Raw genomic sequence first — 14,559 nt, forward strand, 5'->3', positions numbered from 1 at the left:
ATCGTCGTTAAATTAAATATATTTCTGTTAAAAAAGATTTCTTTTTGTGTTTAAATTATATTTCAGTATTTCTGAATACAATCGAGGAGTGTTTTAGTAAACATAATCTGAATATGTCAGTATATTTTCTGTGCTATATAACATACATATTAACAAATTATATGAACCCATGCATCTTTTATGAAAATATTCAAGGAGTTCTGTTATTATAGAAGACAACTATTTGCTTATATACTTTTAATGGTAGCTGTTTTGGAGCAGACCGCATGCTTCTTTAACCTTGTTTATTCACCTTCACACTTGCATATAAATTATATTCATTTAAAATTACTCAGAAAACTCTTGAGTTTCTAGCTAACATTCTGCCAGTTCTAAGACTTTGCCACTACTTTGACCTTATGTCATAGCAGTGAACTAAATCATTGTGTGCTCCCGATTTCAGACACCGGTTCGGAAGAGCGCCTGCAGCCCAGGTCTGGGTCCCGGCTACCGGATACCTCACCCGCCGCGTGTGCTGAAGCAGCCCCGAACCCCAGACGCGTGCAGCCTCCACTCGAAAAACCGACCACGATTCAGCGAGCAAAAGGCCAATCAGGTATACCACAATTCTATTTAAAAATCTCTCCCACTCCGGAGGGCATTTTATAAGATATTTCACATACAATTGCATATTTAAACATTTAAAATTAAGCTGTAGGCTAATACAGGTCGTTTCAATATCATCACATTTAGTCAATGTAAACAAACTGCTACCAAGTTTTTGTTGCTGCTTTTGAAAGCCTTATATACCTGAACAGTATATTTTTTTATGATACCCCAGTTCTACATGTTGTAGCCTATCTTTGTATTTGTTAAAATGACAAGTAAAAAGTTGTCCTGTTATAATGAAAGCAATATTTAATTCATAAGAATTTATTTTTATAATTTTAGAACAAAAATGTTTGAGCTTTGTTTGTGTTTGTTCTGAAAATAAATGCAAAAACAGCACTGTTTTTAAAGACATTGTCGTTGTTCAACATTCCTCAGCAAATTGCATTCAATTCTTTTTAAAACACGAGTTGCGCAGATGGTGGTTGCATGTTTTTTATGTCAGATAAGGTAGCCTATGTATTTGTGTTCAAATTCCTGGAACGAGTGGAATTTATATAATAGTTTTTTTCTGTACCTTCCCAGTTATGATAATATCATCATAAGGCAGTCTTCTTTATGGTCACAGCAACCTCGTGTGCTCCTGTCAGAATGCTTTGTCCTGTTGTCTTAGTGTAAAGAAAGTGAAAGTTTGCGCAAATATATTTGTGCTGCTGCCTTTGTTTGCTTCAAGAGCAAAATTATACTGGTTAGCGTGTCATGCATTTATTTATTTTTTATGTCGTTGATTTATTTATTTTTTTTGTTTGTTTGTTAGATCTATGGCACTCTGACAATGAACAAGCGATCACAGTTATTGGAACAGCTGCATTTTGTCCATCTAAAATGCACACCTCGAGGTTAGAAACTGTTTCATCCCTCTAAAGCGCTTTCTATAAGCCTGCGTGTGTATTTGTGTGAGGCTCTCTGTCTGGTGCACGCGCGCGCACACACTAGAGCTGTAAAGCATCGTTTCAGTATGACTTTATGTGGTTTAGACCTTCTTAATAATTTGACTTTTTACGTTATGCTGGCTGCGTTTTCATTTTTTATTATCCGTGTCATGGTGAAATGTGGAGCTGATGTAGAGAATCGACGTGCTGTGGAGTTTGCACGTGCACAAACAAGTCATAAACGGATACACACAAGAGATAGTCAGACAGAAAGCCAGGTCCCGCTTTTTTATGTAAGGATTTGTCTAGACGTACACATTCTGAGCTCTTAAATTGGACGAAAAGACCTTGACCGGCTGAATGCCATATTTGTGCTTAACGCAATTTTGTCTTCAAATTCCAAAACTAATTTAAAGCAAGTTTATCAGCATGTCTGTGCTTATATGGCTGACTGACATTCTTTTCAACCCATTGAGTATTATCTAAATTTATTTGTTTATTCGTTTATTTGATCGATTTATGTATTGTGAGTTTAAAATAAGAATGACTTGTTTTAAATAAGCATTGAAGCAAATGTTTCCCAAGTGCTCGTTGGGGAGATATTTGTGTGTGTGATGTCAGTCATGAAAGTTTGACTCACTTTTGCAGTTCTCCATTTAGCGAGAGACAGACTGACCTCAAACATCCATTCCTCCGTCAGTATCTATGACGATGAAAGGGTCGCACCTAATCCCTCCCGCCCGCGCTTTGGCACCTCACTCTGACGTAAAACGTCAAGTTGCAAATTATGGGGATGTTATAAGCTCGGTTTTGATCTCCACCCCCTCCCCATTTTCGCCACCTTTTACTTAGTCTACATCCAAAGAAAATAAATAAATAAAAATTATATATATATATATATATATATATATATATATATATATATATATATATATATATATATATATATATATATATATATATATATATATATATATGTGTGTGTGTGTGTGTGTGTGTGTGTGTGTGTGTGTGTGTGTGTGTGTGTGTGTATAGGCCCGTAGCCAGCACCCACTGACAAAGTCCAGAATTTGACCTCAACATGAGCTCAGTTATCCCATTTTTGACTGCTAAACCATCATCAATTGTCAAAATTATTGAAAGAAGAATGCTTTAAAACATTTTATATTTTTAATTATTTAAGTGGCCTAATTGTGACTAAGGAAAGTTAAATGAGCTGGCCAGTTTGTTATTTGCCTATAGGCTGCAGTTTTTTTATTTTAAAATACGTTTTACAGATTCATATTTAGTTTTAAATGATGGAAGATAATACATTTATTTGTATTTAAAAATGAGTATATTTTTTTCCTTATTCAAATACTAATTACAATATTTATACAACTGGATTGACTTACAGTTTAAATCCTAATTTGTAAAAAAAAAGGTATGGTAAGCACTATGACAAAATTGAAGGAAAAATTTTATAGTGTAGTTATGATCACAATCCGACAAGCATTTTCAGCAAAGATTAGTTCTTAAATTGTCACTAAAATGCACAAAGTGCATAATTGAATAAAAAAATTAGGCAAATAACTACAAAAAAGTGCCCCTTTTAATAGGCTGGCAACATGCTTTATATATATATATATATATATATATATATATATATATATATATATATATATATATATATATATATATATATATACACACACACACACACACACACACACACACACACACATACACACGTTTTCAGCGTCTCCAATCAACAACCACAAATATTTGAATATTGGATTAAAAATTAACCACTGTGCATTAAAGATATGCGACCAGTAACCATAGCAACACCTTCTCGATCATTGTCTGTATAGCAGTCAATACATGCACAATACATAGGCTTAGTCCTGGGAATTATAATTAAGTTATTTACACATTTCACATATATTAATAATAACATTAGTTTTATTTAAAGCGGAGACTTAAAAAAAAAAAAAAAAGGCCTAGGCTAGTTGACGGTTATCTAGGGGAGCCAAAACATTAGTAGGCTACTTATTTGGGTTAAGGAAGACACCATAAAAAAGTGACAGGTTATATAATTTAAACTGTAAACCCCTAGAAGTCATTTAATACCTAATTCGTACATTGAAATATATACTTTAGTAGCCTTCAATTTTCATTTATTTAGTGATTTATTGATTTATTACCAAAATTGTAGTAGGCTACTACATGTTATCTATAATGCTTTCTTCTACAAATTTAGGATTGAAAAAATGCAATAATAAAAATAGTTATTATTAGCAACATTTATATTTAAATGAGGTGAATGATAAGAAAGTTTCCTGTTGTTTTTAATAGGCCTAAAAAAAACCTTTTTCAATAGTTTCAATAGTGGTCAAAGTTAAATAGGTAAAAAGGTGTGAACAAAATATATGTGTTATTCATTATGCTTTAAATCCAGAGTCGAGACATACATTAAATCTGTTGTTATCCATGATGCTGTACGATTTGTATGCATAGGCAGTGATGTGCGTAGAAAAAGGAACATGCGTGCACCAGTCTGAGTCATCACAGGTAAAGGGCCGTTCATAATTGATAGGCCTCCTGATTTTACTAAACACACATGACGTGGTGGAGGCACAAGGATTACGGAGTCACTACACGACAGCGTCAAGCCAAAGTCGGGTCTGTGTACACTTCCCCACCTAGGGAAAATAAGCAAACAAAGCACACGCACACACACACACATTATCTCCTCACGGACTCAGGTAGCTCTGCACAGATGCACTTAAACAGCTGTGTAAAGGCGCACAGTTGTAAGTTATATAACTCTGAGTGCGCTGGCAATATGGTTTTTCCTGGAGCACAGAGCTGGCCCAGGATACAGCCTACTAGAAACAACAAGGGACTTCCTAATGGCTTTTAATGAGATCACTTCATGGTGCTTGGTGCGAATTTAATTAATAGAGTATCATGGATATTTATCTCAAAGCGTTTAGACTTTATGATTTGATAGTAAGTGAACTCTTGTTTGTGCAGCGTTGCATATTTACACTTATGCGTATTTTTAAGTCATCAAAGACTGATTTGTTAGGTATATAGGATATGTGTGCTTGATGGGTTGGACGGTGTTTGCTTGTGAGAAAGTCTCATGAAGTTTAAATCCAGAAAAAAAAACTTACTTGAAGGAGGCATTTCAGTGAATTAGGCTACATAATTATTAAGAAGACAGTTCAGCCTGAAATTCCATTTCTGTCGTCATTTATTAGCCCTCATGTTGTTCTAAACCTCTATGAACAGATTCTGCCTGCAATGTCGTCAAAGCCTGGAAGACTAATTCAACAGTAGATCCTTTGAAATCTTCCTAATGGGCTTTTTAGATTCGTGCGTAAAATAGGGTCTGTGGTTGATATAGCTTGACGATACTGCAGCTTAAACTCCACCCAGCAAGCATTTTTTGTTTTTAAAGATATCTAATAGACGTCTAAACATAGTCATCTTGGCTTAAACAAAGCAATAAAACAATTTGGGCTGTCAGCGAAAATCTAATGGATGTCTAAGAATAGGCCAAAACTAGACTATTCACCAAATAAACAGAAATGAATGATATAAAGTCTGTCTAATTGACGACTAGTCTAGTTTTGGCCTATTCTTAGATGTCTGTTAGATTTTCACTGACAGCCCAAGTTTAGCCTTGTTTTAGTCAAGCTGTGTGTGTTTAGATGTCTATTAGATGTCTATTAAACACAAAATTGTTTGCTGGGCCAACAAATACGCATGTTATGTATAGGCACTTATTACAAATACACTTTTCTTTTAAAATAAAATAAACATGCTTCAGAATTCACATTTTCTTTATGGGTGAGTGTAATTTCCAGTTTATACCTGAACATAAAAAGCATTGTCCACAGGTCTTGTTTTACCTTGGTATTTATTAGAAAGCCAAAAAAATATCTTTAGTAGACCAGCTCTGAATTAGGCAACCAGGTTTTATGTCACGGCTAAATGGAGACGTCAGCTTGAGAAACTAAAAAAATGCACTGAAAATAACTTTGTTTTCTATTGGAGAATAAAAATCTTACATCCTGTGTTAGAGTAAATAATGACTGAACTTCATTTGAATCAGATGTTTTTTTTTTTCCCGTATTTTGAGAGTCAAGGCCAGGAATGAGGAATTGATTTTTTTGTTCTGCATGTGTGCCCACCAGCTCACAGGCTAACCCACGTTTCCTGGCGAATGGTTTATCTACTAACTCAGCACTAACAAAATAATACTCAAATGCCATGATTGACAGCACATGCTCTGTACACCAAAAGACAAAATAAAAGCAGTGTGATAGTCATTTTCCCATTCTCTCTCCCCATCTCAGTAGACATGCCCTGCGTTCAGGCCCAGTACGGCCCTCCACCCCATGGGTCCAGCTACTCTGCCCAGTCCTTTGGCTACCATGGTGACTACAGCGCTGACCTCATGGCGACAGACTACACAAAGTGTGAGCTCAGTGGGGGAGAGATCTCAGCGGCGGCCGCCACCACTTCCTTACCCAGTTTTAATGTGTTTGTGGAGGGCGGCTTCGAGCCCAAACCTTCCTGTCTGTATCAACTCCCTCCTCAACGCCCTATCATCAAGAAAGAGGAGGAGTCCTTCCCACCCATGGCACCATCTGACGAAGCAATACCTGGGAGCTCCATGTACTTTAAACAGTCGCCCCCTTCGACGCCCCCTACGCCGCTTCACCCTGGCCCACCCAGCAGCTCTTTCTTGTGGGATGAGCACAGTCTTCCCCCAGTGCCCCAACCTTGCCTGATTGAAGGCCCGCTGAAGAGCCCTCGCTTCCCTCATTTCTACGAGCAGACGGTGCCACCCTCCACCAGCGGCTACGACACTGCCATCGGCCTTCCGCTGCGCCCTGAACGCTCTCCTTCGTCCTCCTCTTCGTCTTCACATGTGCCACCCAACATGGACACACATGCACACTCACACGTGCACTCCCATACGCACTCAAACATGTACCCGATCAACATGGGTAAGCCGGGAGGCCTGGCGTTTCGCTCTCTGGGCATGGGCCACTGTCCACCGCTTCTGGGAGAGAGTTTGCCATCGCCGCCAAATCGCACCAGCTCTGGAGAAGGAACCTGCGCGGTTTGTGGAGACAACGCAGCCTGCCAGCACTATGGCGTACGCACCTGTGAGGGCTGCAAAGGCTTCTTCAAGGTAAGAATTCAGCATCCAAGCTGGACAGAGGGCTTTTGTTTTCCTACGTTGTATCGAATACAGACGCACCTAGAGTTCCATCATTGTCACTATTGCTTGCACAAGTATGCCATTGCAAATGCATAATAATCCTTAGTGACACACACTTTCACAGAGAGCTTCATATAAGAAGTTCTGTTCAGTGCAAATAGGAGGATTATAAGAGAGTTTTAGTTAACATGTTAAGCAGCCTTTCCACTGCACACAGCAAACGACAAGCAACAGACGGAAAGTCATTCATTTCCAATGGAGAGTAGTCCTGGAGCTCCGATTTGAGCTGCAGATCCGTTAAAATATTTGAACTCCTGCTTCTGAACCGTATGCAACCAGCCGTCCGGATGTGATGTATTCTAGTGTTGTCCAAGCAGGTCCATGGGTGCGAGATGAGAAATAGGAGTTTTTCTTTATTTTTTAAATTAGAAATAAGTCTACATTAAAAAAAATCTATTCATAAATGAGTAATAAAAAAACGTTATTATTTTTAATCTTGTCTTAACAATCTCTCAAAATTATTATAGCAATGATGAGTTTCTACTATTCATTCATTTATTCATTCAACCATGATGAACGCATAGAGAATAAAGGCTGTTGCTTTTACACTCCTTTATTTGGGACACCACCGCGAAAATCAGCTTCCCATGGTGCACGACAAAACTGAATATTCTGTACGACTGCCACAAGGGGGCGGGCGTATGCCAACAGTCGTGTCCGAATGTCGCGTGCAGTGTGCAGACTAACTACACACTAAAGTTAATATTGTCATCATTTACTCACCCTCATGTCAACCACATGTATGGCTTTATTTCTTTTTTGAAATGCAAAAACGGTAAAAAAAAAAAAGTAAGTTGTGACAAAAGTGCTCGTTTTCACATTTATTTAATAAATATCTTACATATTTTCATAAAAAAAAACAGATTATTATTTGAATACAAAAAAATTCTGAGGCCTACTAGAAAGTTTGCTGAGGGTCCCTAGCTGGCCCAGGGCAACTCATTCAAATACTGTTTTTTTTTTTAGTGAGCTATTCCTTTAACATTGCACAAAAAGCTGAGCAAGCTGCGATTGACTGAAACTGATGGAAAATACTTGCCAGTTAGCAAACCTCTCATTTGGATTTCCCATATTGCTTTACACTTTTTCATGGTAATATGTTAGCTGGAAGCTGATGTGGGCGTTTGCAGTTTATGTTGATTGATATGTATTCCTCAGTGTGTGGCTAATTTGAATAGCATGTCTCATTGTGTATGTGAGTGTGTCTGTCATTAAATGGAGTGTAAGAGGCTTGTACTTGCACACTATTGTGCAGTGTGTGTTGATCAGTGTCTCTTATGTGGTCAGTGTAGTGTTTGTTGATTGTGTATTCATTAGTGGTCATTAGTTTTGTTCTTGGTTTGAAAGAAGCTTTTGGTTGAAGAGGCTCACAACCGCTCTACACCGATCGCACCTCGTTTTCTGAGTGTGAGGCTCAGGGTTAACCAACCATTGAAACACACTCCGTGGACATTTGAACCAAGGTTAAAGCCAACCATATGAATAGTGATTCTTTAGTGAGCCCTGTGTGTTTTAGTTGTTTGTTTTGAAGAGGGGGTTGTAATATGATCTTAACCACAAATAAAAAAGCATTTGAGGATGTGCAGAAATGATTTTTAAAAAATGAAAGATTGTTTAGTTTCAGTTTCAGACCGTGGCAGGTTTGCTCAGCCTTTTCATTGGCTTGTGTGTACTGAGTGTGAATGTATGTGTGTGTGTCTTTGAGTGCTCTCACAAATCGTCTGAGCGGCGGTTGCCACAGTGTCTGTGAGGGTCGTTTCCCTCGGTGACCAGTGAGAGGTGTGACAGCGGCGCGCACTTAAAATACAGCAGCTTGGAGATGTAGCCAGAAACACACACGCACACACATTTACACACACCGAGACTGAGGAGAGCCTGGAACGTAGGACGGCAAAAGGGATTTTTTTTCAACAGACTTACCAGACTTTAACATATATTTGACAGCTATTTAAAACTCTGAGATTCACGTTCTTAATTTGCTTAGGTTTATATGTTAGAATCAACGAGAAGACTTAAAACACACAGAGACTGTGCTGAAAGACTGACAATGAAAGGGATGGCGCGAGAGTGGCAGAGCTGAAATAATTGAAAATGGCCTGTGGTCTGGTGCAGAAATAAATTATGCCTCTTTTCAATTAGTTTCACAATTAGTTTTTATTTAGTAATTAATAAAAGCAGGGGTTGGTAAGCCTGAGGCTTTGAAGCCATTACTGCAACGCTGGCACACATGCACGCAGACACAAATGACATCCACAAACAATGACATATGCACACTGGCAAGTCTTAGACGATCAGCAGACTTATTTTTATGCATACGCACACATTCATTGTCACCCCTAACTCACAAAACACACTCGCCATTTAATTATCTCAGGCAACTCATTAACTCACAATATAAATATTAGCAGGTGAATTTAAATGCAAGCCAGTGTATTGTGAGGCAGTGTATATCCTTTGAAGAATTCTCGTAAATGGGGGTTTATAGTGATTTTTTTTTTTAATGCACGTTGATTCCTACTACATTAGGTTTTAGAGTAACATTTTTAATGGAGTGTACATGAATTTATCCTCTAAAATTATTCAGATTTCGCCTTTGCTTTAGTTTTATGTTCATTAACAGGCACTAAATCAATTTACTTATGGCTCTACTTTACATCTGAATACAAACTGTTCTGCTGTTTCACAATGAAAAAATAGTTTTAAAAAAAGGCGAATCACTCTGTCTTGTTTATCTGCTACCACCAGTTATTTTCACACCATTTATTTGTTTTGTAATTTGCTCTGTGACTCATAACGAGAGAATATTTATTCTGAATATTAACCTAATGGAGGGTTGAAGACAGTCTCGCTCATTCACAAAACCTCCATTGGAATAAAAGTTTAACAGCTCTTAACTGCTCAAAACTGAATGAGAACTCATCTCCAGCACTTTTCTTTAGCTTTACATCGATTAAATGAGCCACAACAAATACAAATGTGCATTTGCGGCTGTATTGTGGCATTTATAGAGTACTGAATAATAAACGCACTAAAATGTGCTCAATTCGTCTTATCATACAGTCTAAGTGCGCAATACACGCAGACACACACTTAACCAATTAACAATGACCCAGTTCCACCTCTCCTATTGAACAGCCATACACACACGTCTAATTACACACCCAGAGGAGAGAGCGAGAGAAGATAGTCTGATCATCTCTGATTAGGGGAGGAGAGGACGAGGAGAGCGGGATATAACTTCCCTAAGGGGTTTTAATGTGCGACAGGGCCATTAGCACATGTTACATGTCATGAATCCACAACTGCTTGTCTTTACCGACCCTACGGACCCTGCTGTGCACTGGACCGCAACCCTGTGTCTGTGTGTGTGCGCGCATGAGAGGATGATGGTAGTTAGACAATGAAAGTAGTTTTTTAGATTTTCATTTGACATAGACTCTAAAAATAAAGCTTCTTAATCAGCATTTATTGTTTTATTGAAGCTTTATCATCCATGGAACCTTGTGTAATTAAAAGTGCATTTATAATAGTTCTTTAGCGCCATAAATGATTTTTAAGATTGTAAAATCTTTCTTGCATTGGTTCTAAGAAGTGAATCTAGAATCCCGTTTCAATGGCATTACTGCAAACATCCCTATTGGAACTTTTATTTTATCATAGGTTACATTTCTGGGATGATTTGTAGTTTTTTCAGAGTTTTACAATTATTTATAATAATAAGGTAAATACAACAAGCCTTTTACATGAAGGATAAATTTAGATCTGCTACATGAATGATACATTTGGATTTGCTAAAAGCATACATGTAAATGTTACTGACTTTTTTTTTTTTTTAGGTATTTTTATTTTTATTTTTTAGGTATTATGTTTATTTTGGTTAGTGCAATTACCATTAACCATGAAATTGAGCATCAATTGACCAGTAATTATTCAGTTTTTCTCATATTCCACAACAAATCAGTGTGTCAAAACTTGCAGGAATATTCATGACACTATATATGAAATTTTCAAAGTTTAAAAGAAGTTGATTGAAGTTTTGTGGAGAAAAAGTGAGAGATATTTGCATAGGAGGTACCTCAGATATTCTTTTCTGTTTAAAAAAGTTAGAAACCCGTTGTAATAGTGACGATTGTGCTTTGTGTCATTGTTTAAACTACATAAATAAAAAATGCAGAAATTTTAGACACTTAATCATACGTAAAACAGCTTATTTCAATTTATGAACATCATGAGATGTGTTTCCATGAGCTCCCGCAGCAATAAAACCTTCAAAGTTTTTGTGGACAGTACACTAACTGTGACCGACAGACAGAACGTGTCACAGTATGAATCGTAAAGTAGCAGAGCTCCACTCATACGTGCAGTGCAGGGGAAACGACGAGGTGCTGTTTCTTTTCTTCTTTTTTTTCTTCAGACTAAGCCCAGGGTGTTTTCAAGATGATGTGCTCCACAGGTTGTATTTTAATCAAGTCATACTGAATCAGTGTGAATTTAGCTGTAACCGAGTAGACTCCGTGAGCTAACAAGTGCATTTGCGTACCCACTGGGAGATTAGTCCACTCTAGTAGAGCCGCTCTGCTAGTTTTATGTTCAATTTAAGTGAAATTTGAGAAACCGTGCAAATCACATGGATAATGTGGGTGTGGGTGGGAGTTTTAGCTTCACCTGACGGTAAAAATCCAGCTTTCTGCGAAACACGGGAGATTTAATTGATTTTATTTACACCTGTTAGAAACAGCTGCAAGCGTGGAATGATTGATTTCTTTATAGTTTGATTTAAAAATATTTTAATAGAAATCAAATATTAAAGGGGCAGTTCACACAAAAAATTATATTTACTTATTTAGAAAAAAACTGGGAGCAATTTTAACTTTTTTTAAATGTTCCTTTTATACTGATTAATAGGGCCAGACAGAATCTGCTGACTTTTTTTGCTATTTCTGCACAGAATTTTTTTAAATCTGCGGATTTATGTGAGTATCGTAACAAAAAACTTAATATATTAAATAAAAGAAAAACATTTTTAACTTTTAATGTTTTTAATGCAAATCCAATAACATCCACTTATTTGGTAAAAACAAAGCAAGTCTCCCATATAATATATCAACTAAAATACATAAAGTCAAAAGATATTAGTCAATAATAATACTGAAAATAATAATAAAAAAAATAATAATTTACACACATTTACACAAGCAAATAAACAGATTCAATGATGGGCTAAAAATCGGCAGATTTCTGCGTGCACAGATTCCATGTGGGCCTACTGATTACAGACTGTTTGATAATGCCTATTTCTACCAGATGCCAATATAGGTGCTCTAATTCATTGGTCACACTTTGCAATCAGATTTCATTAGTTAATCTATTTACTAACATGAACTAAGAATGAAAAATACTTTTACAGCATTTATTAGTCAGTTCAACATTTACTAATGCATTATTAGCATCCAAATTCTTGCTTGCTATTATGAGTTAATGCACGGTGAGCTAACAAGCTAACAATGAACTTCTATTTCCTTAACTAATGTTAAATAACATGAACAAATACTGTAATATGTTTTATTCGTCGTTTTTTCATGTTAGTAAATGCATTAACTAATATTAACTAATACACCCTTATTGAAAAGTGCTACCAACTAATTATAAAATCAACATTATCACTAATAAGGACAAGACAATATTAAGTAAAATGCAAAAAGTCAGTGTTAAAGATGTTTCCTTGAAGTTTTTGACATTTTTTTAGCTAAATATATATTTAATTCAAAACATTTAACCAAACTTTAAAAATGAACATATTTACAGAATAACCCCATGAGTTCAGGTGAAAATTGACATTGTATATTTTTTAGGTTCACTCTAACTTGTTTCTGATTGGAGGAATTAATTGGGTTACAATTTACATTTACATTAGCCGCATTTCAACTGTTTGGTCAGTGAGAGCCAGGACATGAATTAAATGTCACACAACCCGCCCATTTCCGCAGGAAAAAGAAAGTTAAATCAGAATCAGGCAGATACAAAACACCATCTTTATCATCACAAAACAATTAAAATAGAGACAACCGAAACACGCAAATTACACGTTACTGTACAGCATTACATTATACAGTATGTCTATCCGTATAGGCCTTTGTATTTTCATTTATTATATTCGTTTACTCACCGACCGACTGTTGGCATCATGGATCGAGTGGTCTAGCCACAAACAGAGGCATGACCCAACGGACCATCCAAATTATAAAATGACTGAGTTTTTCATTAATAATTCTGTATAAAACGTAGGCCATTTTATAACATCCTTAGTTTCCAAATCTTTGAGTGTTTTGTTCTGTTGATAACTTCCCTTATTCCACTTCCAAGTCTTCAGCTACCAGTTTCCAACATCCTACAAAATACCTTCATTTTGTGTTCGGCAGAACTCAAACAAACTTGAAACAAGTAGAGGATGAGTAAAGCAGTTTAAAATAAAAAAAAAGTCTATTATTAAATGGTCACCGCTAGCCATTAGCCACTTAGCATACTTAAACTTTACCACTTTAAAGACGTTTAATGGGAAAAAAGCAAAAAAGTATTCAAAGTTGTACCAAAGATGGCCATCCTAAAGATTGTTTCCCGCTTCTGTGTTTTTGAAATTCATTTGAACTACTAGCAGCCTTGGTAATTGAATAACTGGGCAATGAAACCAGCATTGTTGATGTATGTTTTAGTGCCACTAAATTGACCAAAGTTGGAGCTTGTTAAAGCATTGTTTTTGTTTGTTTTGGATCTTACCTTAATCACCACAGAACTTACTGGTCTCACGCAAGCGCTTAACATCTCTTGGCTCTGCAGTAGCTAGCACGTGCTCTTGATGTCTGAAGCTTAGCGCTGTCATACGCTTCCTCTTTCCTACATTATTTTACTCGCAGATCGTTTTATTTCATTTTAATAAGGTCAGCAATAATCGCACATACCCAGTCGAGGAGAAAACAACTCCAGGGGGGGTTATTGGAGAGGCACGATCTGCCAAAACCCCGAGGTGCCGTGAGCTGACCCGCGAGTTTCACAAACAATTTTATCACGCGGCGCGGGATGTCTCGCGGGAGCAGCCTCAGCACGCTCTGCACTGATCTTCATTGTCAGTGGCTTGCGCTAATAAAATTGTCCCTCCTGCAGGCAAAGCATGTTGGGAAATTAATTTTATCTAATTATCCTGATGGAGCAGGAGCTTTTTCACATTGTAATTAAAATCTGACCTGCAAGCTTCCTTTTTAATTCTTAGCCCAAAATGGGATCAAATTAATTAAATAAATAAAATGTTTAGACCTGTTGGCTTATTGTTTTGTTTTTTTCCTCCTCTTTTTCTTGTCGGTGGCTGCAGAGGACGGTGCAAAAGAATGCAAAGTACGTGTGTTTGGCCAGTAAAAACTGCCCTGTGGACAAAAGGAGAAGAAATCGCTGCCAGTACTGCCGTTTCCAGAAGTGCCTCAGTGTAGGCATGGTGAAAGAAGGTACACACACACACACACACACACACATACACATACCTATAATATGTGTCCAGCCAAGCCACTCAAGCCAATTATTACACAATGGGCTCCGGTGCGTATGACCCCAGCTGGACCTCTAGTTAGAGACTGATGCAAAGGAGATAGACACTCTTTACCTTAATGATTTAAAACCCGCAAACGCACACAGATGCGCCGTGGATTAATACAGATTGGAGCCATAGCTGGCTTGGTTGGTTAGAATGAATGCATGAATTAAAGTATA

The 14,559-nt window shown here is 37.0% G+C and overlaps 1 protein-coding gene across 13 annotated transcripts in view; it reads left to right on the forward strand.

The window, feature by feature from the left end:
• nr4a3 (nuclear receptor subfamily 4, group A, member 3) overlaps positions 1-14,559 on the forward strand; it is a 31,828-nt gene that overhangs the window by 2,419 nt on the left and 14,850 nt on the right. For 3 of the 13 annotated variants that reach the window (XR_015510451.1, XM_087285714.1, XM_087285716.1), the window contains exons 2-5: positions 443-595; positions 1,406-1,487; positions 5,873-6,714; positions 14,168-14,297. Coding sequence is in view for 9 of the 13 variants with exons in the window: in XM_087285714.1 (XP_087141840.1) it covers positions 443-595; positions 1,406-1,487; positions 5,873-6,714; positions 14,168-14,297 (1,207 nt within the window). In the remaining 4 variants the exon portion in view is untranslated. 13 annotated transcript variants of the gene reach the window in all.

The sequence above is a fragment of the Danio rerio genome, chromosome 16 (assembly GCF_052040795.2).
Source record: "Danio rerio strain M-AB ecotype USA chromosome 16, GRCz13ab, whole genome shotgun sequence".
In the NCBI taxonomy this organism is placed as follows: Eukaryota; Metazoa; Chordata; class Actinopteri; order Cypriniformes; family Danionidae; genus Danio; species Danio rerio.